The sequence below is a fragment of the Palaemon carinicauda genome, chromosome 20 (assembly GCF_036898095.1).
Source record: "Palaemon carinicauda isolate YSFRI2023 chromosome 20, ASM3689809v2, whole genome shotgun sequence".
NCBI lineage: Eukaryota > Metazoa > Arthropoda > Malacostraca > Decapoda > Palaemonidae > Palaemon > Palaemon carinicauda.
The window spans coordinates 40749913-40769898 of record NC_090744.1 but is presented as its reverse complement, the minus strand read 5'-3'; the positions used below and the strand labels follow the sequence as shown (position 1 = coordinate 40769898).

At 49.5% G+C, this 19986-nt stretch overlaps 1 protein-coding gene across 1 annotated transcript in view; it reads right to left on the bottom strand.

Moving 5' to 3' along the window:
• Nucleotides 1-6010: 6010 nt before the first annotated feature.
• LOC137660295 (mitotic spindle assembly checkpoint protein MAD1-like) overlaps nucleotides 6011-19986 on the bottom strand; it is an 87381-nt gene continuing 73405 nt past the window's right edge. Inside the window, exon 14 of the mRNA XM_068395083.1 lies at nucleotides 6011-6624. Coding sequence (XP_068251184.1) covers nucleotides 6229-6624 — 396 coding nt within the window. The 3' untranslated portion in view covers nucleotides 6011-6228. The remainder of the gene's footprint in view (nucleotides 6625-19986) is intronic.

Genomic DNA, 19986 nt, shown 5'->3' with positions numbered 1-19986 from the left:
TTGGCATCCCTGTCCCCAGGATTATCGGAGGATAAGGTTACCGGGGGTTCGGTGGCCTTTTCTATCCAGGAGATCGTCGCCCTCGAGTCAGCACTGTGGTCTTCATTCTCTGTCTCCTTGCGGTTAGACCTGTGGTCCAACACCATAGGTTCCTTGACTGCAACAACCGGTTTGGTCGGACCAGGCCAAGGAACAGTTTATGGAACTTGCAGTGTCAGGAGGGAGGGCCATCTCCTTCCTAGCGGAACAGTCCCTGGTAGCGGCTTCTAACATCGTCCTTCATAGGAGGGACACTAGGAGAGACACAGTTCTTCACAGGATGCCGAGGAGGCTTCCTTCGAGGGAAATACGGAACCTATGAAACTCGCCGTTTTCAATCGAGGCGCTGTTTGATGACAGGTTAATTAAAGAAGCCCTCGACAAGTGGAGGAGGGACAACAGAGATGACGTTCTCCACAGGGCCTCCAGCTCCTCTTCCAGACATCATAATCATGGGAATAGGGAGGCTCCCAGACCAAGGCCTCCTACAGCAGTTAACAGGCCTCCTTCTCCCTCTCCACAGGCTTCGCCACTCCAGGCTGGTCCAGACACGCGCAGCCCTCCTCCGCCCCGGGCAGAAGCGCCCCTCCTAACGGTCAGCAGGGGTTCGGACAGAACCGACTACACGCAGCAACAAGTTCCTTAGGAGGAAGTAGGAAGAGAGGCCCCCCCTCCCCCCTTCCATGGGGGGGGGATGCCTCAATTATCATTGGAAAGTATGGGCTGCTCTGGGCGCGGACCTATGGACTATTCAAGTCCTTTGCGATGGGTACAGATTGCCCTTCAAGGACGACCTACCCCCATTAATAACGGGCGCACAAACCCAGATTATTAACCCCAAGGACAAGGCCAGGAGATTGGCCTTAGGAGAAATATCTGCGGGTTACTACAGAAAGGCGCTGTCCAATGAGCATCCCTACAAGAATTAAGGTTCTTCAGTTGGCTCTTCCTGGTGGAGAAAGCCACAGGAGGTTGGAGACCGGTGATAGACCTTTCCTCCCTCAACAAATTGCATAGACTGGCAGCCAATGTTAGTCACTCCATCGGCTGGAAGGAGGCAATTGTGCCCTCCTTCGTAGCCAAGACCCAGAACTCAGCGGTCTCGGATAAGGTTCTCGGAGGTGGTTATCCCAGCCATCCTTAAGTCGAGATTAAGGCCCGCCATGAAACACCTGTTTGTCTCCACGGGCAAAGTGAGGAAGGTGATTTCGAAGAACACTATTTCCTGCTGGCTCAGGGAGGTAATTCGAAGAGCGTGTGTAGCGAAGGGCAAGCCGGCACCTTCGTCTGCCAGGGCCCATGATATCAGGTCCACCAGTACGTCGATGGCCTTTTCAAAGAATATGTCAGTGGCACAAGTTCTTAAAGCAGGTGTATGGAAGAGACAGAACACCTTCACTTCCCATTACCTGAAAGACTGCTCCTTAGTGTCTCGCGATGAGTACAGACTCGGCCCCATTGTGGTGGCACAACGAGATTTAATGCTACGACTTGCACACAGAGTTAATGTCCGAGGTGGGAGACGCGGTGAGTTCCATACCCCCCTCTCCTGCTACATGGCACGTAGGACAGTTCTACGTCGATGGATGTCCCCCAACTTCGGTGAGTGTTATTGCAGGTTTCTTGAAGTTTTTTCCACAACAGGCCTTCCATATCATCTTGTCTTCCTCCCCTTCCTCGTTTCAGTTCCCACCTCCTAAGCCTAAGTCTCCTGAGGAGAGTAGTCCATGGTTTCAATGCATCGGAACAAATATCAAATTCTCAGTAATTTGTATTTTTCCTAGCATACTTACCAAGGACTACTCTCGAAGGTATGTCCCACCCTACCTACCCCGCTAGTTCTCGGAAGTAGCTGGCACTGAGACAACGGTGGCTCCTGGATCGAGTACGAATGGCGACCTTTGCCCTGTCCTTACCAGGCCTGACACGGCCTTCTTCTTGGTGCATTGTGGGTCAAAGACAGTGGAAGGTCACTTTGCGCAGGGAACATACCCTGGGATATTAACGGCCTGAGGCTTTATCCCTCTCGCCTGGAATGGAGTCCTGTTTGGGGGAAAGTATGCTATCGAAAAATACAAATTACTAAGAATTTGATATATATATATATATATACCTTGGGAAGTCCTCCATTGGAGACTATTGTGCAAAATGGGTCATCTCCTGTGGTTAGTGTCATGGAATGGGTTTCTCCTCTCTGAGCCATTATTTGCCCAATTGCCGAGCTTTTGTTTTATCTCTGAGAGAAAAAACTCTGCTCGGTCTCAGGAGTGAAGGGCTATCGGTCAGCCTAAGCCAGATCTACAGACTCAAAAAGGGGTTCTTATTTCCTCTTTGGTAGAATTGTTGATGCAGATATGGAACTTTGAGTTATCATACCCTCAGCGGGAGGGGAGACCTCCTTCCTGGAATGTGGTTAAGGGTCTCTGTTCTCTGAAGAAAGCTCCCTACGAACCATTGAGTCGAACTTCAGACAGAGACCGTACCCTCAAAACAGGCTACCTCCATGCTCTCACCTCTGCTTAGAGGGTGAGCGAGCTTCGTGGTCTCCTACGAGATCGTCCATTCAAAGGGATGGGGGAAGGTTACTCTGTTTTATCCTTGATTTTATTGCAAAGACTCATCAAAATCTGACTGTAGCATAACCTAGAATTAGTTTCTTTCGAATTGAGAGTCTACTGGCTTTAACCGATGATACAGATCAACTTATTTTGTCCTGAGGGGGTGCTACCTCTAACTTATCAACAGTGCTTGCCCACACGTCAGGCAACTTGTCAGACAGGCAGGGTCAAGAGGAGGCCAACTAAGAATGCAATCTCCTCTTGGATCAGACAAATTAAATGTCTCTCTGACCCTTTACATCCCTTTACCATCAAGGGAGACGACCCAGAGCACTTGATGTTAGGGGCAATAGCACGTCCCTAGCGTTTAAAAGAAACTTCTCTGTCACGGGTACTCCAAGCGGGCATGTGGAAGCAACTGTCAACCTTCACTGCCTATTACTTGCAAGATGTGACACAGGTCCCTTAACACATTTTCTAAAGGCCCTGTGGTTGCCACTCAGCAAGTGGTATAGCTTGCTTGCTCCTCACAGGACAATTAGCAGTCAGGCAGAGGTTCTAGTCTCAGTCTGGGGCGATTGTAAAACAATGACTGGCCTTTTCTATCTTCACCTTCCCTTTTCTTTTGGGGCACAGGAGCCAAGAACCCTGCAAGCTGGCTTCCATCAACCGCAGGAAAGCCCCTTCTTGGCTAAGTTGCCTGTTTATATAATTTGCTCCTACAGGCATTTGAACTACGTGTCCCCATGCTCCCAGCAAAGGGGACTTTGGGTTCAAGGGTTTCAGTGTCTATAAGTAGACCTTATATTTCTCAAACCTTACTCATAGAGTGGTTTCCCCACTACTAGTCAGGCCGTTGACTTCTCGGGTGCTCGTAACTGAGGTTCACAAAATGACAGGACACTCTTCCAACACTTATCTACTTGGATGTGACAATCATGGGCAAGCTAGTTAAATGGACTTCCAGCCACCTTTGGCGAGTCTCCTGTAAAGAATAAAGGGTTTGTATTTGTTGGAACAAATGACAAATTTGAAAGTATTTTGTATCCTAAGAATACAAACCTGAAGTTTTTTAAACATATTTGTCTCGCCATCACCTCCCCCCCCCCAGTAAAGTCCTACAGCAGTCAAAAGTGATTGAGGTTGAGTGCACATTAATGAGCTTAGCTGGAACATCCCTGCTACCCCCACTATCCAGGGGATTGGCTGTACCTCGCATAAGGTTTTTTTATGTCTGTTATTACCCAGCTAAGTTGAGTTATTTTGTGTAGAGTATTTCAGGATTGTATAGTCAAGATACAAATGGCTTCTAAATTTATCATTTTAAATAGTGAATATCACAGGAAGATTGATTGCACCTCTATAGCTACAGTAAAATGTTGCTTTAAGGTTGATAGAACTTTCACCTCATGTTAATGTAGTACAGAACTTAGAAAAAATGCACTTAACATGCCAAAATGACTAATATTGCAATGTATATTATAATTAAATAAAATCATAGTAGTGTAAATTGACAACATAAACTGGAAATTTTTGGGAAATGAGTTGTAAGTTTAGAATATTAGCTATTTTATTATACTTGGCTCTTATTAATGCACATATCATATTACCTTTTGCTGTAGAGCTCTCCAGTGGTTTTAAATGAGTAGCCTTAAGAGTTTTGACAATTTGTGATACATAAAATGCGTGGTATAAGTGGTTGGTTTTCTTACTTGGAAAAATGTGATGGGAAAATTCTCTTTGCACTTTGATGAATATTTTATAAAAAAATTGAAATTTCTTAGCCTAGGATTCTTAGTAAGCAGTTATGTTTATTGTAAAACTACTTCATTCTTTGGATTGTCCATGCCAAAGGCCTTTCCATATATTGTACTAACAATAGTGTATTTTGAAAATATTTTCTCATAGTAATTGGTATAGTGATAATTCATTAGATCTCGGATAAATGTATTTAGTATAGTATAAAAAATAAAATTCAATTAGAAAAGCTGAATGCAGAGCTTGGCATAAACAAGGAGATAGGTACCTTAATATTTAAAGAAGGCTAAAACCTTATTTTCCTATTTAAGAAAAAATGTGTTCATAAAATTAAATCTGGTGATGTATATTACATTCTCAAATTCAAGATTAAATATTGGATATTAAAACAAAAATATTTATTTTTTGTACTCTTATATAGTAGAATCTAAAATTTCTCACTGAAACTGAACTACACCCTGCATAGTCTTCTACACACCAAGTAGTCACTTTTTATATGAATAATAGTAAAGTGTTGATTTTCATAGCAAACAAATGTCTCATTGACATAATAAAGATCATTTGGAGAGCGTATAGATACTGAATTATTGTAAAGAAATCTTATAATTGATACATCTGTGAGGTTACAAGTATATTATGCCACCTCGAGTAATTTTTGCAAGTTAAGTTTTAGCACTTTTAAATATAATTACAATACAGTACTTCATTATCACTAACAACACCATGCCCTACGAATAACTATATAAATTCACTTAACCTAACTAAGGGAGTGAGCATACTTTTGGTTGAAAGCTATTCCAAAATTCGATTCAGTAACAATAGGTATATTTAAACATTTGAAGGTTGATATTATCTACCTAGTTTCTACACACATAATATAAATATATATTGTATATACAAAGTATATAATGTATTCATCAGTATTATATTTTAGTATTTGCATGGTATCAAAGTTAATGACATTTTATTATTATAGGATAAGAAAAATTTATACTTGTTAAAATTTAAACACAGGTGTCATGTTTTAATCTTTGTGACTGCATATACTATGAAACTGAAATTTGGGCATTGATCAACTGTAGTTACTTCTTTGTTTCTGGAACAAGTACAGTATCATATTCTTGAAATGCAGTTTAACCACCTAAACCATATCATATAGTTGTACTTCTTATGATATACTATAGTTTATGTTCTCTTTCAGTCTTCAACACTGTAAAGCTTCAAGGTATTATACAGTACTGGATATTTATATATTCTCTAAAATAAACATTTTTATTCCAATAAAAATAATCCCATATCTATTGCCTTAAACAAACTATGACCTCTTCACTATTTAGAGCAATTTTGCACATTTTAATCATTGTTGATTAACTTGATATCATCATCATCTTGTCTTTGTTTGGATTGAATAAGCATAACTCCAAATTTTCATCAAATAACTTTACAGATCTTGAACAGCGTGGCAAAAGAAGTTTCCTTGTCTGTTTACAGATGAATAGAAAGCATTTATGTAGTAAACATAGTGAAAATTATTACCACAAATGTTAGTTTTATAAACTGCCAGTGTTAGAAGTAACGTACAGTACTGTAGATAGAAAATAAATGCAGCAAATAATTGAAACATTTACTTACCCCCAAAAATATCTTAAAATAAAGAAAAGAAGGAGAGGTCACTCCATGTATGAGCTATCTTTACTGGATACTTAAATTGCACGCTCCAGCATCACAATGCTTGTACAGACTCTTGTTTCATTGTTTCAAATTACTTGTATTAATAACTATTTCAAATAAAAGCAAAACAGATCATTTGACAACATGGCTTGTCTTTAGCTCTTGCTGTTCTTGGCCAAATGATCTGTAATTACTGTAATTGTTAGTCTAAACATATCAAATCATCTCCATCATCCTCTTCGGCTTCTTCACCTTCCTCATTTTCTTCCTCCTCCTCCTCTTCCTCCAGTTCTTCCTCTTCCTCCTCCTCCATTTCTTCTTCATCTTCAGGCATCTCATCCCCTTGGCTCATGGGTAGTTGTTGCCTCTGTTCTGCCTCTCTACGCATGTCCTCCATTTCATCTTCATCTTCATCATCCATTTCCTCCTCAATTCCACTTAAAGGAGACTCTCTTGAATGTTTTCGGAACAAATCTAGTGTGACACGTGATAAAAAAGCTGGAAAGGAATGTTTTCTCTGAAGATATGTGTCCATTAACTCCTCCAGTGTGCTAGAGTATTCAGTTTCAAGTAGATGAACTTGACCATCGGCCGAAAGCTGGAAAGAGGTGTAGTTTTAAATATATAAGTGGAATATATTGATACTAACTATAAAATCTAAAAATACTTTCACTAATAGAATGAATCTTTGCTAAAAAAATCTCCATTCTTTACACTAAATCTGTGAGAATTTCCACTAGAAATTGGAGTGAAATAATGCTTGTTATATTATACTAGGAAGTCAATGAGGCAAGCAACCAAAATTATTTTAATAAAATTTTATATTTCTATACTCGCCTGATGTTCATAGAGCTTTTCCAGAATCTCATTTTATTGATGTTTACCCCCCCCAAACTTAAGAAAAATTTTACTTTACTGGATAGTAACGAGACAATCTTGAGGGGGCTGGCCGGCTAATGCAGGTTTGTTCCAACACGAAGTACTTACCTCAAACTACTTTCTTAGGAGCATCTGGGATCTCCTCCCATCCGACCAGAGTTTTGTGTAGTTGACCCTAAACCCATATTCTATGAGGGGTAACCTCAGGCGGAGTGATACGCGCCCTGAGGCTAACCCCGGGTCAGAGAGCATGCCTGCTCAGGTCTCGACCTCCAGTAAGTTCTCTGGTCGCGTCGCGATATCTCGCCGCTCTCCTAATCCCAGTATGACTTTGTGTGTCCCCGACCCTTTGTGCCCCACGCGGTAACCACGTGGTCCCATTGTGCTTTCCCTGTGCGTGCTTTTGTCTCGTAAAGCTTCTCCTACAACATGGCGCATCTTCGCCGTTGTCCTGGGCCTATGGCCGGCAAATCGTGTGGAGCGTTCCTCTCGAAACCCAAAGTTGACCCGCACTCTTTGTGTTCCTCGTGCAGGGCCAGCGTGTGTTCCCCTTCCGCCACGTGTCCGGAGTGCGAGTCATGGAATGAGGTGCAGTGGGTGCGGTATAGCACCAAAAAGACGACGACGATGAAGAAGTCGTCTCCTAAGAAGCCCAGCGTCCCTTCCTCCCTTGCTTCGCCGGGCGCCTCGTCGGTCCGAGCTTCTCTTCCAACCTCCCCTACCCAGAGTAGGGGACGAGGTAAGTCCGTTGCGGGGAAGAGGCCCGCGGCCCTTCCCCAAGAGTCTGACCTTCAAGAAGAGGGGCGGGAGTGTTTTCGGGAGACGGTGGCCTGGTGCCAGCAGCTCATGTCTCCTCAGATGACCCCATGTGGGGGAAAAATGTTACTAATTCTTCTCCAGCCTCTTGGGCGTGTTTTTCAGGCGGTTCAGCAACCGAGGGCGACGTCGAGAAGAAGCTTTCCCCGCCGTCAGACCCCACTGCTTGGGTTCCCCCTAAGACGCCCTTCAGGTCTCCGATGAGGATGGAGGAAGACTTCGGGACCTGGTCTCCCACGGGAGAGCCTCCTCGCTCCTCCCCAGCGCCGTCGGCCGTTTTCCCAGAGGTGTTTTTGCAGGCGTCGTCTTCCACGGAGCGTCGCAGGAATCCTCCTACACCAGCAAGGGAGGCGAGGTCTTCGAAGAAGACATATAAGTCGTCGGTCTCCTCAGTGGAGGAGCTTTCCTGCTCTTCGGAGGATGAGGCGCCGAGGAAGCTCAGAAGACGAAGGGAGAAGTCCCGCAAGAAGTTGTCGCGCTCTCGCTCCCGCTTGAGGTCGCGCCACGAGAGTCGGCGCCCAGGATCCCCCAAGAGGAAGTGGAAGGAAAGGACCTCCCCGGATGGTGAGTGGGTGATGGTTCACTGCGACAGGCTGCTGGAGCTAGCTGCGGCGCCGGGCCCTTCAAGTTGGCGTCCGAGGACGAGCTCCCCGGATAGATACTCCTCCGGCAGCAGTGGCACCCGATGGAGGGACTCATCATGGCAGGTTCTAGTCGACAGGCGTACGACCGCGAAGGTTCCGGCTCCATCCGCCCAGCGGAGAGAGTCGCCCTTTCGGTCTGGCAGCCGAGTCCTGACCTCCGAAGGCCACCTAGCTCGTCACGAGCGCAGCCCTCGGCTTTCCTCGACGGGCAGGCCCGCAGATACGAGAACCTCCGGAAGAGATGATGGACCCAGTGGGGCGGCCCCCGTCCCAACGGCGATGCCCGTCCTTTGACGTGAACCCCCACGAGAGTGTCGGTCCAGGACTCCCCCACGTGCGAGGTCCTCCGTTGGAGTACCCCCGTCACATGTATCAGCGCGCCCGTCGGAGGATCTCGACGACCATGGAGAGGGGTCGGCAGCGGAGGTACCGGCCTATTGGAGGGGGATAAGCCTCATCAGAAGCCACCACAATTGGACGAGCCGGAACCCTCCTCCGAAGATGCATGGCGTTCCAGCCTCAAAAGGATAGTGGATGTCCCGGTCCAGCAGCGACCCTCCTTGGCTCTTCCTTTAGCGAGGGACGTTAAGTTGGGAAGAGCCCACGTGGATAGGATCGTGGGCAACCACGCCGAGGCGCCCAAGACCCAGAGCGCTTCCAAGTTGCTCCAGAGCCTGAAGTCACAGAGCAAGTTTTACCTCCCAGAGGGACAGCGAGCGGGCGCTTGTGCACCGGAGCCAGCACTCACCGTGTCGGGGCAGGGAGCCTCAGAAGAAAGGGCGCCCACGGCTCCGATCTGCTTCTCTCCTTCGGAGGCGATGATGGAGGAGATCTCGAAGGACCTAGTAAACGTCTCCTCCTGGCTGGACTGGTGGGCCTCCAGCCTGGTGGGCGTACAGTCATTCTACGACCTGACCGTACCGGAAACCCAGGCCTTACTCAAGGAACTTATCAGTTCGGGAGGTAAGGCCCTGAAATTCCTATCCAACTAGTCGCTAGCCCTGTCTGCCAACTGGGTCCTACGGAGGAGGGACACCATCTTAAGCAAGCTGACTAGGAGGCTTCCGGACAGAGAGGCCAGGTCTCTGAGGAACCTGACCCTGTGGGACGACGTGATCTTTCATCCGAAGGCAGCGGAGGAATCAATGCAGAGAGTTCGAAGGCTGAAGGAACCGTACGAGACCAGGCCCCACCCGGTCAGAAGGTCCTCCGTCGACGCGCCTCGCCCTCCTCGGCCCGCTCCTAGCCATCCTAGGAGAGACAACTCGGCTACAACCTGGTTCCAGTCGTCTCAGCCCTCCCGTAGGGGATCAGCCTCGACCCAAGCCGCCTATAGGCCGTCATTCGCGGCGTCCAGAAGAGGGCGTTCAGCCCGCTACTCAAGGAGAAGATAGGGAGGGAGGCCCCCTACTCCTGCCGAAGCCTCAAACATTCTAGGCAAGAATGGGAAGAACAAGGAGCAGACCCGTGGACCGTGACAGTACTGAAGGAAGGGTACAGGTTGCCCTTCTTAGTGGACCCACCACCTCTGATGTCAGACCAGCAGGCGGAGTGGCTAGCCACCAAGGATCCCTTGAAACAGCAGCTCTGCAGGGAGAGGTCTCAGCGATGCTCTGCAGGGAGAGGTCTCAGCGATGTTGGCAAAAGGGGCAATGGAACCTGTCCAGGACCCAGGTCCGGGGTTCTAAAGCAGGCTGTTCCTGGTGGAGAAAGCGACAGGAGGATGGAGACCGGTCATAGACCTCTCAGCCCTCGACAAGTTCGTCTGCAAGACCGACTTCAAAATGGACACTCCGAAATCAGTCTTGGCGTCCTTGAGAGAAGGGGACTTCACGATGTCAGTAGATCTCAAGGATGCTTCCAAATCCCGGTTCATCCCTCCAGCAGGAAGTACCTACGGGTAAAATGGGAGAACCATACGTTGCAGTTCAAGACCCTCTGCTTCGGGCTGTCCACTGGCCCCCAAGTCTTCACAAGGGTCTTCACAATGGTCTCAGTCTGGGCACACGAACAGGGCATTCGCCTGATTCGTTACCTAGACGACTGGTTGTTACTTTCAGCCTCAGAGGAAGTACTGAAGGAGCAAGGCGCGACGTTGCTGCGGTTCTGCAACGTTCTGGGGATCACCATCAACCTAAAGAAGTCCTAACTGATACCCTCCACCAGGACGACCTACCTCGGAATGGTTCTGGATTCCCGGTTAGTGAAAGCCTTCCCCTCCGCGGACAGGCTGGACAACTTAAACCAGGTCCTCCGCCCCTTCCTGACGGACCAACCGAGGAGAGCAAAGGACTGCCAGAGACTGATAGGTCACCTTGTGTCGTTGGAGAAACCGGTCCCCCAGGGCAGGCTAAAGCTCAGGGAGGTCCAATGGAACCTAAAGGAAAGCTGGAACCAAACGGATTCCCCCCACAGAGTGGTCCTGGTGTTCCCGAAGACGAAACGGGTCCTAGAATGGTGGAGCTGCAGGACAAACACCCTCAAAGGGATGCCCTTTGCAGCCGACCCTCCGGAGATGCTTCTGTTCACGGACGCATCTAAGGAGGAGTGAGGTGCCCTTCTCATAGGGAAATCAGCAAGAGGGAACTGGACAGCCCTAGAGAAGATCCAGCACATAAACGTACCTAAAATGAGGGCAGTACAAAGAGCGTGCCAGGAATTCGTACACCTACTCCGGGGAAACACCGTGGCGTTGTTGTGCGACAACGCCACGGTGGTAGCTTACATAAAGAAACAGGGAGGCCTAAGGTCGAAGGAGCTGTGCGTCCTCATGTTACAACTTCTGGAATGGGCCGAAGTGGACCAGATCAGAATCTCAGCGAGGTTCATTCCAGGGAAAAGGAACATCCTCGCCGACGGCCTCGGCAGGATGGGGCAAGTGGTAGGTTCCGAATGGTCTCTGCACCCGGAAGTAGCCAGGACCGTCATTCAGAAATGGGGTTCTCCGGTGATGGACCTCTTCGCAACAAGTCTGAACATGCAGCTCCCCGTGTTCTGTTCTCCTGTACAAGACCCAAAAGCGGCGTTCGAGGACGCCTTCCAACATCCTTGGGACAATCTCGACGTGTACGCTTTTCCCCCCTTCGGGATGCTCAGGCAGGTCTTCAACAGAGTAAGAAGGACGGACAACCTATGGATGTCTTTGGTAGTGCCCTGGTGGCCGGAGAGAGAATGGTTCGTGGACCTAAGCGAGTTAGCACAACAGCCGCCCTGGCCCCTTCCGGACAGGCCAGACCTTCTCCGGCAACCACACTTCCAAAGATTCCACGAGAATCCTCGGCCTCTTCGCCTTCACGAGTGGAGGTTATCGAGCGTTTCCTGAGGAGGGAAGGCTATTCGTCGAGTACAGCAACGAGGATGTCGGGCTACTTGAGACGGTCATCGACAGCTGTCTACCAGGCTAAGTGGGCCACCTTTACCAAATGGTGCACCGCTAGGGACATCAGGCCCCTGAAGGCCTCCATCCCGCAAGTAGCGGACTTCCTAGTTTACCTCAGGGACGTGGTCAACATGTCCATCCCAGCCATCAAGGGAGTCCGCGCTGCTCTGGGCCAAGTTTTTCTCCTGAAAGGCATAGACCTGGGTAACTCCAGACATATCTCAATGCTCATTAAGAGTTTTGAGCAATCATGCCCCTGCAAGCTGTGAAGGTGCAACAATGGGATGTGGCTAGGGTCCTGAAAATGTTATCCGAACCTCCGTTCGAACCCCTGAAAGACATCGTGGACAAGGATCTCGCTCTCAAGACGGTTTCTTGCTAGCGTTAGCGTCAGCTAAACGGGTAGGCGAGATTCATGGTCTGTCCTATGAAGTGGCTCACTCTAAAGGTTGGCGAGAAGTCACGTTCAAGTTCGTCCCTTCCTTCGTAGCTAAGACCCAGAACCCTGCTGTGTGGGACCCCAGATTTGAAGGTTTCTGAATTCCGGCAATCCCCCGGTCGGACGACGTGAAGGATTTGCGCCTGTGCCCCGTCAGGGCAGTGAGGAAATACTTGGAAAGGACAGCAACACTCTGGCCCGGGATCAAAAGTCTTTGTTACCACAGGCCTCGTGAAGAAGCCAGTCTCGAAGAATACCATCTCCTTCTGGTTGCGGCAGGTCATCATCAGGGCCTACAGTAAGGTAGGAGTCCCCCTGCCGGGGAAGGCCAGGCCCCATGACAATAGGGGCCTGAGTGCTACATTGGCTTTCGTGAAGAATATGGCAGTGGGCCAGATCCTAAGGACAGGCACCTGGGCCAACCAGTCTACCTTCACGGCTCACTATTTGAAGGACTATTCAAGAAGATCCCTGGACGGGTTCTCGATAGGTACCGTCATTTCAGCGCTCCAAATGGTTTAAAGGCATAGCCTCAGTGATAACCGCGGGTAACAAGCACAAGAGACACAGGTTCGTTCCTTAATTTTAAACCCCTCTGTACCTTCTTTCCCCTTTTCTGCTTCAAGTGGGCTCTGAGAGGGCCCTGAGCCTGAGACGAGTACCTCAACAAGGGGAAGACATGTTCCCTAGGATTTCTTGCACAGGTGAGTTTCTTAGACACTAAGATGGGTTTTTGTGTAGTTTCCTCTCGATCGATTTTCTATGGGGTCAACACGACCTAGCCTCTTTTCTAGGTCTCTGGATTTTCCAAAAGCACGGTCTCAAGAACTTTGGGGGGCCACGCCCACCTCCTAAAGTATAAGTCTCCTAAGAAAGTAGTTCGAGGTAAGTACTTCGTGTTGGAACAAATCACAAATTTTAGGTAATTTGTATTTTTCCTAACAGTACTTACCTCGAACTACTTTCGGGTAATGGCCCACCCTACCTTCCCCGAGTGTCCCCTGGTATCCTTAGACACCTTAGCTATCAAGAACTTACTGGAGGTCGAGACCTGAGCAGGCATACTCTCTGACCCGGGGTTAGTCTCAGGGTGTGTATCACTCCGCCTGAGGTTACCCCTCATAGAAAATGGGTTTAGGGTAAACTACACAAAACTCTGGTCGGATGGGAGGAGATACCAGGTACTCCTAAGAAAGTAGTTCGAGGTAAGTACTGTTAGGAAAAATCCAAATTACCTAAAATTTTTGATTTTTAAGGACTACTGTACTTTGACATTCATATGACTTGATAAGATGACTTTGAACATCTCCAAACTGCATAGGATTTTTGCCTCTGACCTTTGGTTTTGTGACGCCAGGTCAATTTATCCTGAAAAAGAGGAGGGTCACCAAAACCATTCAGGTGCTTTATCACGTTTATTATCTAAATGAAATGAAAGGCTTCTGTACTGGAAGCTGGAACCTGCAATGTAGAATAAACCCGTGTTATCCGTGATAACTTCCGAGACCAACAATTGGTATCAAAGTACATGGCTAGGTTCCAGTTGAGGAACTACAGGGCTAGGCTCCTATTTGAAAATAGGCCAGAAATTCTTTGCCTCAGAACTCTGCTCTTCATTCCCAAGAGTGAGTAATGTGCTGAAAAATCTAGAATAGAACATGGAGAGCCGTGATCTCTACTAGTTACGGAATCCCTCTTAAAATGCATCTGAGGACCAGATAGTTTAGTTTCTTTATCAGAACTGGATTCCTGTGAAGAAAGGGATCTGTAGAAAGTGTCTCAGTGTGTGAACTTACCCTTAAGGGCAGAATAATATGAAGAGTCAGAGCTCTGCTTCTTTATGTTTACGTTGAGCCTTTGAGGTTGAGGGCATGGCCACTAGGAAAAAAAAAAAAAAAAAAGGGCTAAAGTTCTGCAACGATTTATCTATCAAAACTCTCAAAATTAGAAATTTCTGGTTTTTAGGCTGTTTTCACAGACCTAAGAATAAGCTTAGTCATTGAAGACAGTCAATTTCTTTAAGAGGAAGATCCATCATTGTGATTCAGTTCTGTATGAGCCGAACACTGTAAAATAGCTACTTGTCCGCCCGCCACGAGTGAGGAACTAACGGCGCACTAAAAAGGTGTGGATGAGTGAATGCGCACGGACATGGCAGTGAGTTCCGTTGGACCCTATGTGTGTAAACTTTAATCACTAAAGGTTTCTGGACCTGTTTCAAAACATTATTGTTTGCACAGCTAAGCCTATAATTCAGATTTCAGAGGATTTCCTGATGCTACCTGAAAAGGAAAGAAATTACAAATTTTAAGTAATTTGTATTTTTCCTAACAGTACTTACCTCGAACTAGTTTCTCAGGAGTATCTGGGATCTCCTCCCTATCCGACCAAGAATTTTGCGCAGTTCCCCCTATCTCCGTTTTCCCTTGTTGGGTCTCTCCGTGGTGGAGGGATCTGTGACCTGAGGCGACCCGGGGTCAGTGCATGGGTGCGCTACTGGGTCGTTGTCGTCAGTAAGCATATGAGTCTCTACCTCGAACACCTGTAAGGCCGGGGCAGGATGGGTGGGCAATAACCCAAAAGTAGTTCGACGTAAGTACTATTAGGAAAAATACAAATTACTTAAAATTTGTGATTTGTTCCAACACGGAGTACTTACCTCGAACTACTTTCTTAGTAGACTTACACTTTAGGAGGCGGGGGTGGACTTACAGGCCGGAAGACCCACCACTACCATCCAAGGGCACGGGACCTAGATAGGCAGCTAGGTCAAGACGACATAAAGAACAAGGTAGGAGAGTCGGGGGAAGCACGCAAAAGTCTACCTGTTTGTATAAACTCGCCTATATAAATAATCCGGACATGGGCTTCCAAATCTCCATCTCTCACATGAGAGGAGGGAAGAGAAGGGAAAGGGTAGCAAGGAAAGGTGAGTAAGAGGGGAACCAGAGTCGCTCGCAATTACTTCTCTCTGGCTACCCGGGGCCGTAGTTCTAAACTTGTTGAAGGGCGGAAATCACTGGTCCAATGGAGGAGGAGTCCAGGGACTTCCTCATGCAGTCTTTCAGGTAGTGGGCCGTAAAGGTGGACTGCCTGAACCATGTGCCTGCTCGCATGATTTGGCCCACTGCCATGTTGCTGTCAAAGGCCAATGAAGTGCCGAGACCTCGGATGACAAGCCGTGGAGCTCACTCACGCACTTGGCTGAGGCCAGAGCCAGCAAGAACACCGTCTTGATGGTGAGGTCTTTATCTAGAATATCCTTGAGGGGCTCGAAGGGAGGCCTTGTCAAAACTTTGAGAACCTTGGTCACGTCCCACTGCGGGACCCGAGCGGCGCGGGGGGAACAAGACTGCTCGAAACTTCTGATGAGCATGGAAATCTGGCGAGAGGCCCCAGGTCAATGCCTCTGAGGTGAAAGACCTGCCCCAGGGCTGCTTGGACCCCCTTGATTGCTGGAATGGAGACCCCCAGGTCATCCCTCAGGTGGACCAGGAAGTCTGCAATCTTGTGGACTGATGCATACAGAGGCCTCAGATTCTGCGTGGCACACCACTTCACAAACGTGGTCCACTTGGCCTGATACACCACGATCAAGGACTTCCGCAGATACCCTGACATCCTCGAAGCCGTCTTCCCCAAGTATCGTTCTTTTCTAAATAGACGCTTGATAACCTCCACGCGTGTAGCTGGAGGCACTGAAGGTTTTTGTGAAACCTTCGAAAGTGAGGCTGGTGCAGAAGGTCTTACCTTACTGGTAGGGGCCACGGAGGAAGGGTGGCCAGGTCCTGTAGATCCGCGAACCACTCCCTCTCCGGCCACCAGGGCGCTTCCAAAGTCATCACTGTTGCCCTTGATTGCCTGAGCCTGTTGAGCACCTGCCTGAGAATCCCGAAGGGGGAAAGGCATACACGTCGAGTCCGTCCCATGAGTGCTGGAAGGCGTCCTCGAATGCCGCTGCCGGTCTGGCACAGGAGTTTCGTGTTGAGCCTTGTGGTGAACAGGTCTATCACTGGTGAGCCCCATAACTGTAGGACCTTCTGGGCCACCTGTGGGTGTAGGGACCACTCCGACCCCACTACTTGCCCTGCTCTGGTGAGGCCGTCTGCTAGAACGTTTCTCTTCCCCAAAATGAACCTGGCTGTGAGAATGAGGTAATTCCTCTCGGCCCATTCCAGGTCTCGAGCCGTGAGATCACACAGTTCCCTTGATCTCAATCCTCCTTGCTTCTTTATGTAAGCCACCACGGTGGCGTTGTCGCACATGAGGGCTATTGCGTTTTGTCGGGTCTGGCACAGAACAGAACAAGGGGAGCTTCGTGTTGAGCCTTGTGGTGAACAGGTCTATCACCGGTGAGCCCCACAACTGTAGGACCTTCTGGGCCACCTGTGGGTGTAGGGACCACTCCGACCCCACTACTTGCCCTGCTCTGCTGAGGCCGTCGGCTAGAACGTTTCTCTTCCCCGAAATGAACCTGGCTGTGAGAATGAAGTGATTCCTCTCGGCCCATTCCAGGACTCGAGCCGTGAGATCTCACAGCTCCCTTGATCTCAATCCTCCTTGCTTCTTTATGTAAGCCACCACGGTGGCGTTGTCGCACATGAGGGCTATTGCGTTTCCCTGAGCTGGGCAAATATTGCGAAGGCCTTTTGAACCGCCAGCAGCTCGAGCAGGTTTATGTGGAGAAGCTTCTCCTCCGGGGACCACTTTCCCTCTGCTGTCTCTTCGAGCAGATGGGCTCCCCACCCCTCCTTTGATGCGTCCGTGAAGAGCAACATCTCAGGAGGAGTGGACGCGAACGGCACACCCCGTAGGGTGTTTGCCCTGTCGGACCACCAGAGGAGCATGTTTCTGGTGGCTGGGGTCATCATAACTAAGGACTGAGGCGGGTGTCCAGAGGTCCTTCAGGTTCCACTGGACCGGCCTCGGCTTGAGCCTCCCAAGGAACTAGCTTCTCCAACGAGACCAGGCGGCCCACGAGTCGCTGCCAATCCTTGGCCCTCACTTGCGCATTTGCTAGGAATAGTCGAATTATGTAGTCTAGATTGTCCAGTCTCTCTTGAGAGGGGAATGCCCTTGCTACCTGGGAGTCCAGGACCATCCCCAGGTACGTCATCCTGGTGGTGGGGATCAACTGGGACTTCTCCAGATTGATGGTAACCCCCAGTTCCCTGCAGAACTGTAACAGCTTTGCCCCCTGCTCCTTTAAGGCTGCCTCTGAGGCTGAAAGAAGCAACTAGTCGAGGTACCTGATCAGCCTGATGCTCTGCTTGTGTGCCCAGGCTGATACTACGGTGAAAACCCTCGTGAAGACCTGAGGTGCCGTCGACAGGCCGAAGCAGAAGGTCCTGAACTGCAGAGACTGAGCTCCCCACTTCACCCTGAGGAACTTCCTGCTGGAGGGGTGTACAGGGATCTGAAAGTAGGCGGCCTTGAGATCCAGGGATCCCTCAAGGCTACCAGTACAGACTTCGGCGTGTCCATCTTGAAGGACGTCTTTCTGATGAACTTATTCAGGCCTGTAGCTTTCTCCACCAGGAAGAGCCTGCTGTAAAACCCTGGGGACGATTCCCGGATGGGTTGCAGTGCTCCTTTGTTCAACATGGCCGACACCTCCTCCTGCAAGGCTGCTCTCTTCATGTGATCCTTGGGGGCCAGCCACTCCGCCCGATGCTCGGGAATCAGAAGAGGTTCCATCAGGAAGGGAATCCTGTATCCCTCCCTGAGGACTGATACGGACCATGGGTCCGCACCGTTGTCCCGCCATGCTTGCCAATGGTATTTGAGACATACCCCCACCTGTAGCGTGGGAAGGTGTAGGGGGCCTCGCTTCCTATCTACTTCTGGGAAGACGGTTTGAGCGGCCTTGTCTCGAGCCCGAGTACTTTTGCCTAAAGGAGGCCTGGGCTGGGGCACCACCTCTTTGGGGGGCCACGAGGACTGATGCCAAGAAGGGGAGAAGGCATCCTGTCTAGCTGGTGGAGTAGACGGGTAGGCCTCGTCCACAGACTGTCTCCTATGTGGAGGGCGTCTCGTTGCTGGCTGCTTAGGCTCAGCCAAGTCCTTCAGTTTCCCCACTCTCTCCATGGTCTCTGCTACCGTCTGTAGGGGGAACAGGGTCTCACCGGAACATTCCAAAGGAACTTGGCCTCTCGTTCAGGAAGTCTAGGAGGGAGCCTGTTTAGCACTGTGTCTCTCCTTCTCAAGATCCAGTTTGCTGTTTGCGTCAAGGACTGGAATGTTAAGAATTTCATTGCCTTGCCCCAGAGCGTATGAGCTCATACAATAGGGCTTGATTCTCAGGCACCGAGAGATCGTGGGAGAGGTGAAAGCCTGCTAAAGTGCATGCCCATAGGTTCAACCAGGAGGCCACATTGATGATGTCCTGAGACGTGTCTTCCATCATAGTGGCCTCCGCCTGTGAGAAGACCACGAGGGCAGAAAGGATCCTGTCATCCGTGCTGCCCTGGCTCAGAGCCGCAACGGCTTCTGCCATTGTTCGAGGCCCTGCAGGCAGCCCGTCTGGCACATAGAATTTCTTCTGGGTCCTCAGCCCGGGCAGGAGCTTGAAGGACCCTTAGGCCCTGAGGGAGTTCTTGTGTCCCAAGACAAAACGGTTGACGTGGTCCATGCCCAGGGACACGTCTGGAGCCACTGGTAGGGTCAAGGATGGTTTCGGCTGAATAGGGTTGTCCACCATCCTACCCAAACCCGAAAGCTAGGCCTCCTCCGAGAATGGTTTGGGCTCATTCAGTCTATGGGTGATGCCGTAAAAGGGCTAAAACTTTCCTGTATAAGGATGCTTCATCAGGTGAACAATCTCCAGCATCCACTAAGCCCACTACTACTTGATCCGCCGTGTCGGCTGATTCTTTGATCACGGCTGGATCCGTGGGGGCGGTCGTATCCCTGGCATCCGGCCGACTCGACGGAGCGGCTATCTCCATCATGGATGGAGCCCTCGAGGAGGAGGTAGCCGTCATGGGTCTACCCCCTCCCGGGGGAATCCGTGGCGAGTGACTGCCATGCTTTGCCAGCAGCTGCATCCGATGCCTGGATGGAGCCGCTGAGACGTTGGGCATGGGAACAATGCTGCTGGGCTGAGCCATCGGATGCCTCCGCTGAACGGATGGAACCGGTGGCTTGCCGGGCAAGGGCAAAGACAAGCTAGTGTTTGCCAACGGCTGCATCCGAAGCGTGGACGGAGCCGAAGAGACATTGGGCAAAGGCACGTTAGTGGCTCCAGCAGCTGCCGAGTCAGGCACTGGAACGGCAAGAGCCATGTTTGACCCACAAGGGGGAAAAACTAACCTACCCAATTTTGCCCTCTTCTTTTTGGAACTCTTCTTGTTTTTTTTCTTAGCAACTTTGGCCTTCTTCCTAGACGGGCCTGAGTTCGACCCCGACTTCTTCCTCTTCGATTTCTTTTTCTTTTTCTTCATCTCCCGGTTGCTGGAGTCTTCCGACAACGAAGAGCTGTAGGACGAGGTATCGTCCGAGGAAGACGAAGAAGAAGAGGAGCTAACCGAGGACCCTGAATCCTCTGCCACCAACACGGGGGCTTGCAATTGTGCTACCGGGTTGACGGGTTGCATAATATCAGGAGGTAGCGAAACAGAAGGCGCCGGAGGCGTGAGCAGTGACCCAAACCAGCCAGAAAACTCCTCGTCTTGCCGCATGGGTGACCTGAAGGGCGTCCTTGGCGCCATCCACACAATGGAATCCGGGTCAGAAGAGCACGTGGCCCGTCTTTTCCTGTCTTGTCACCCCCTGAAGTCACTGCACCTGAAAAACAATGTCAAG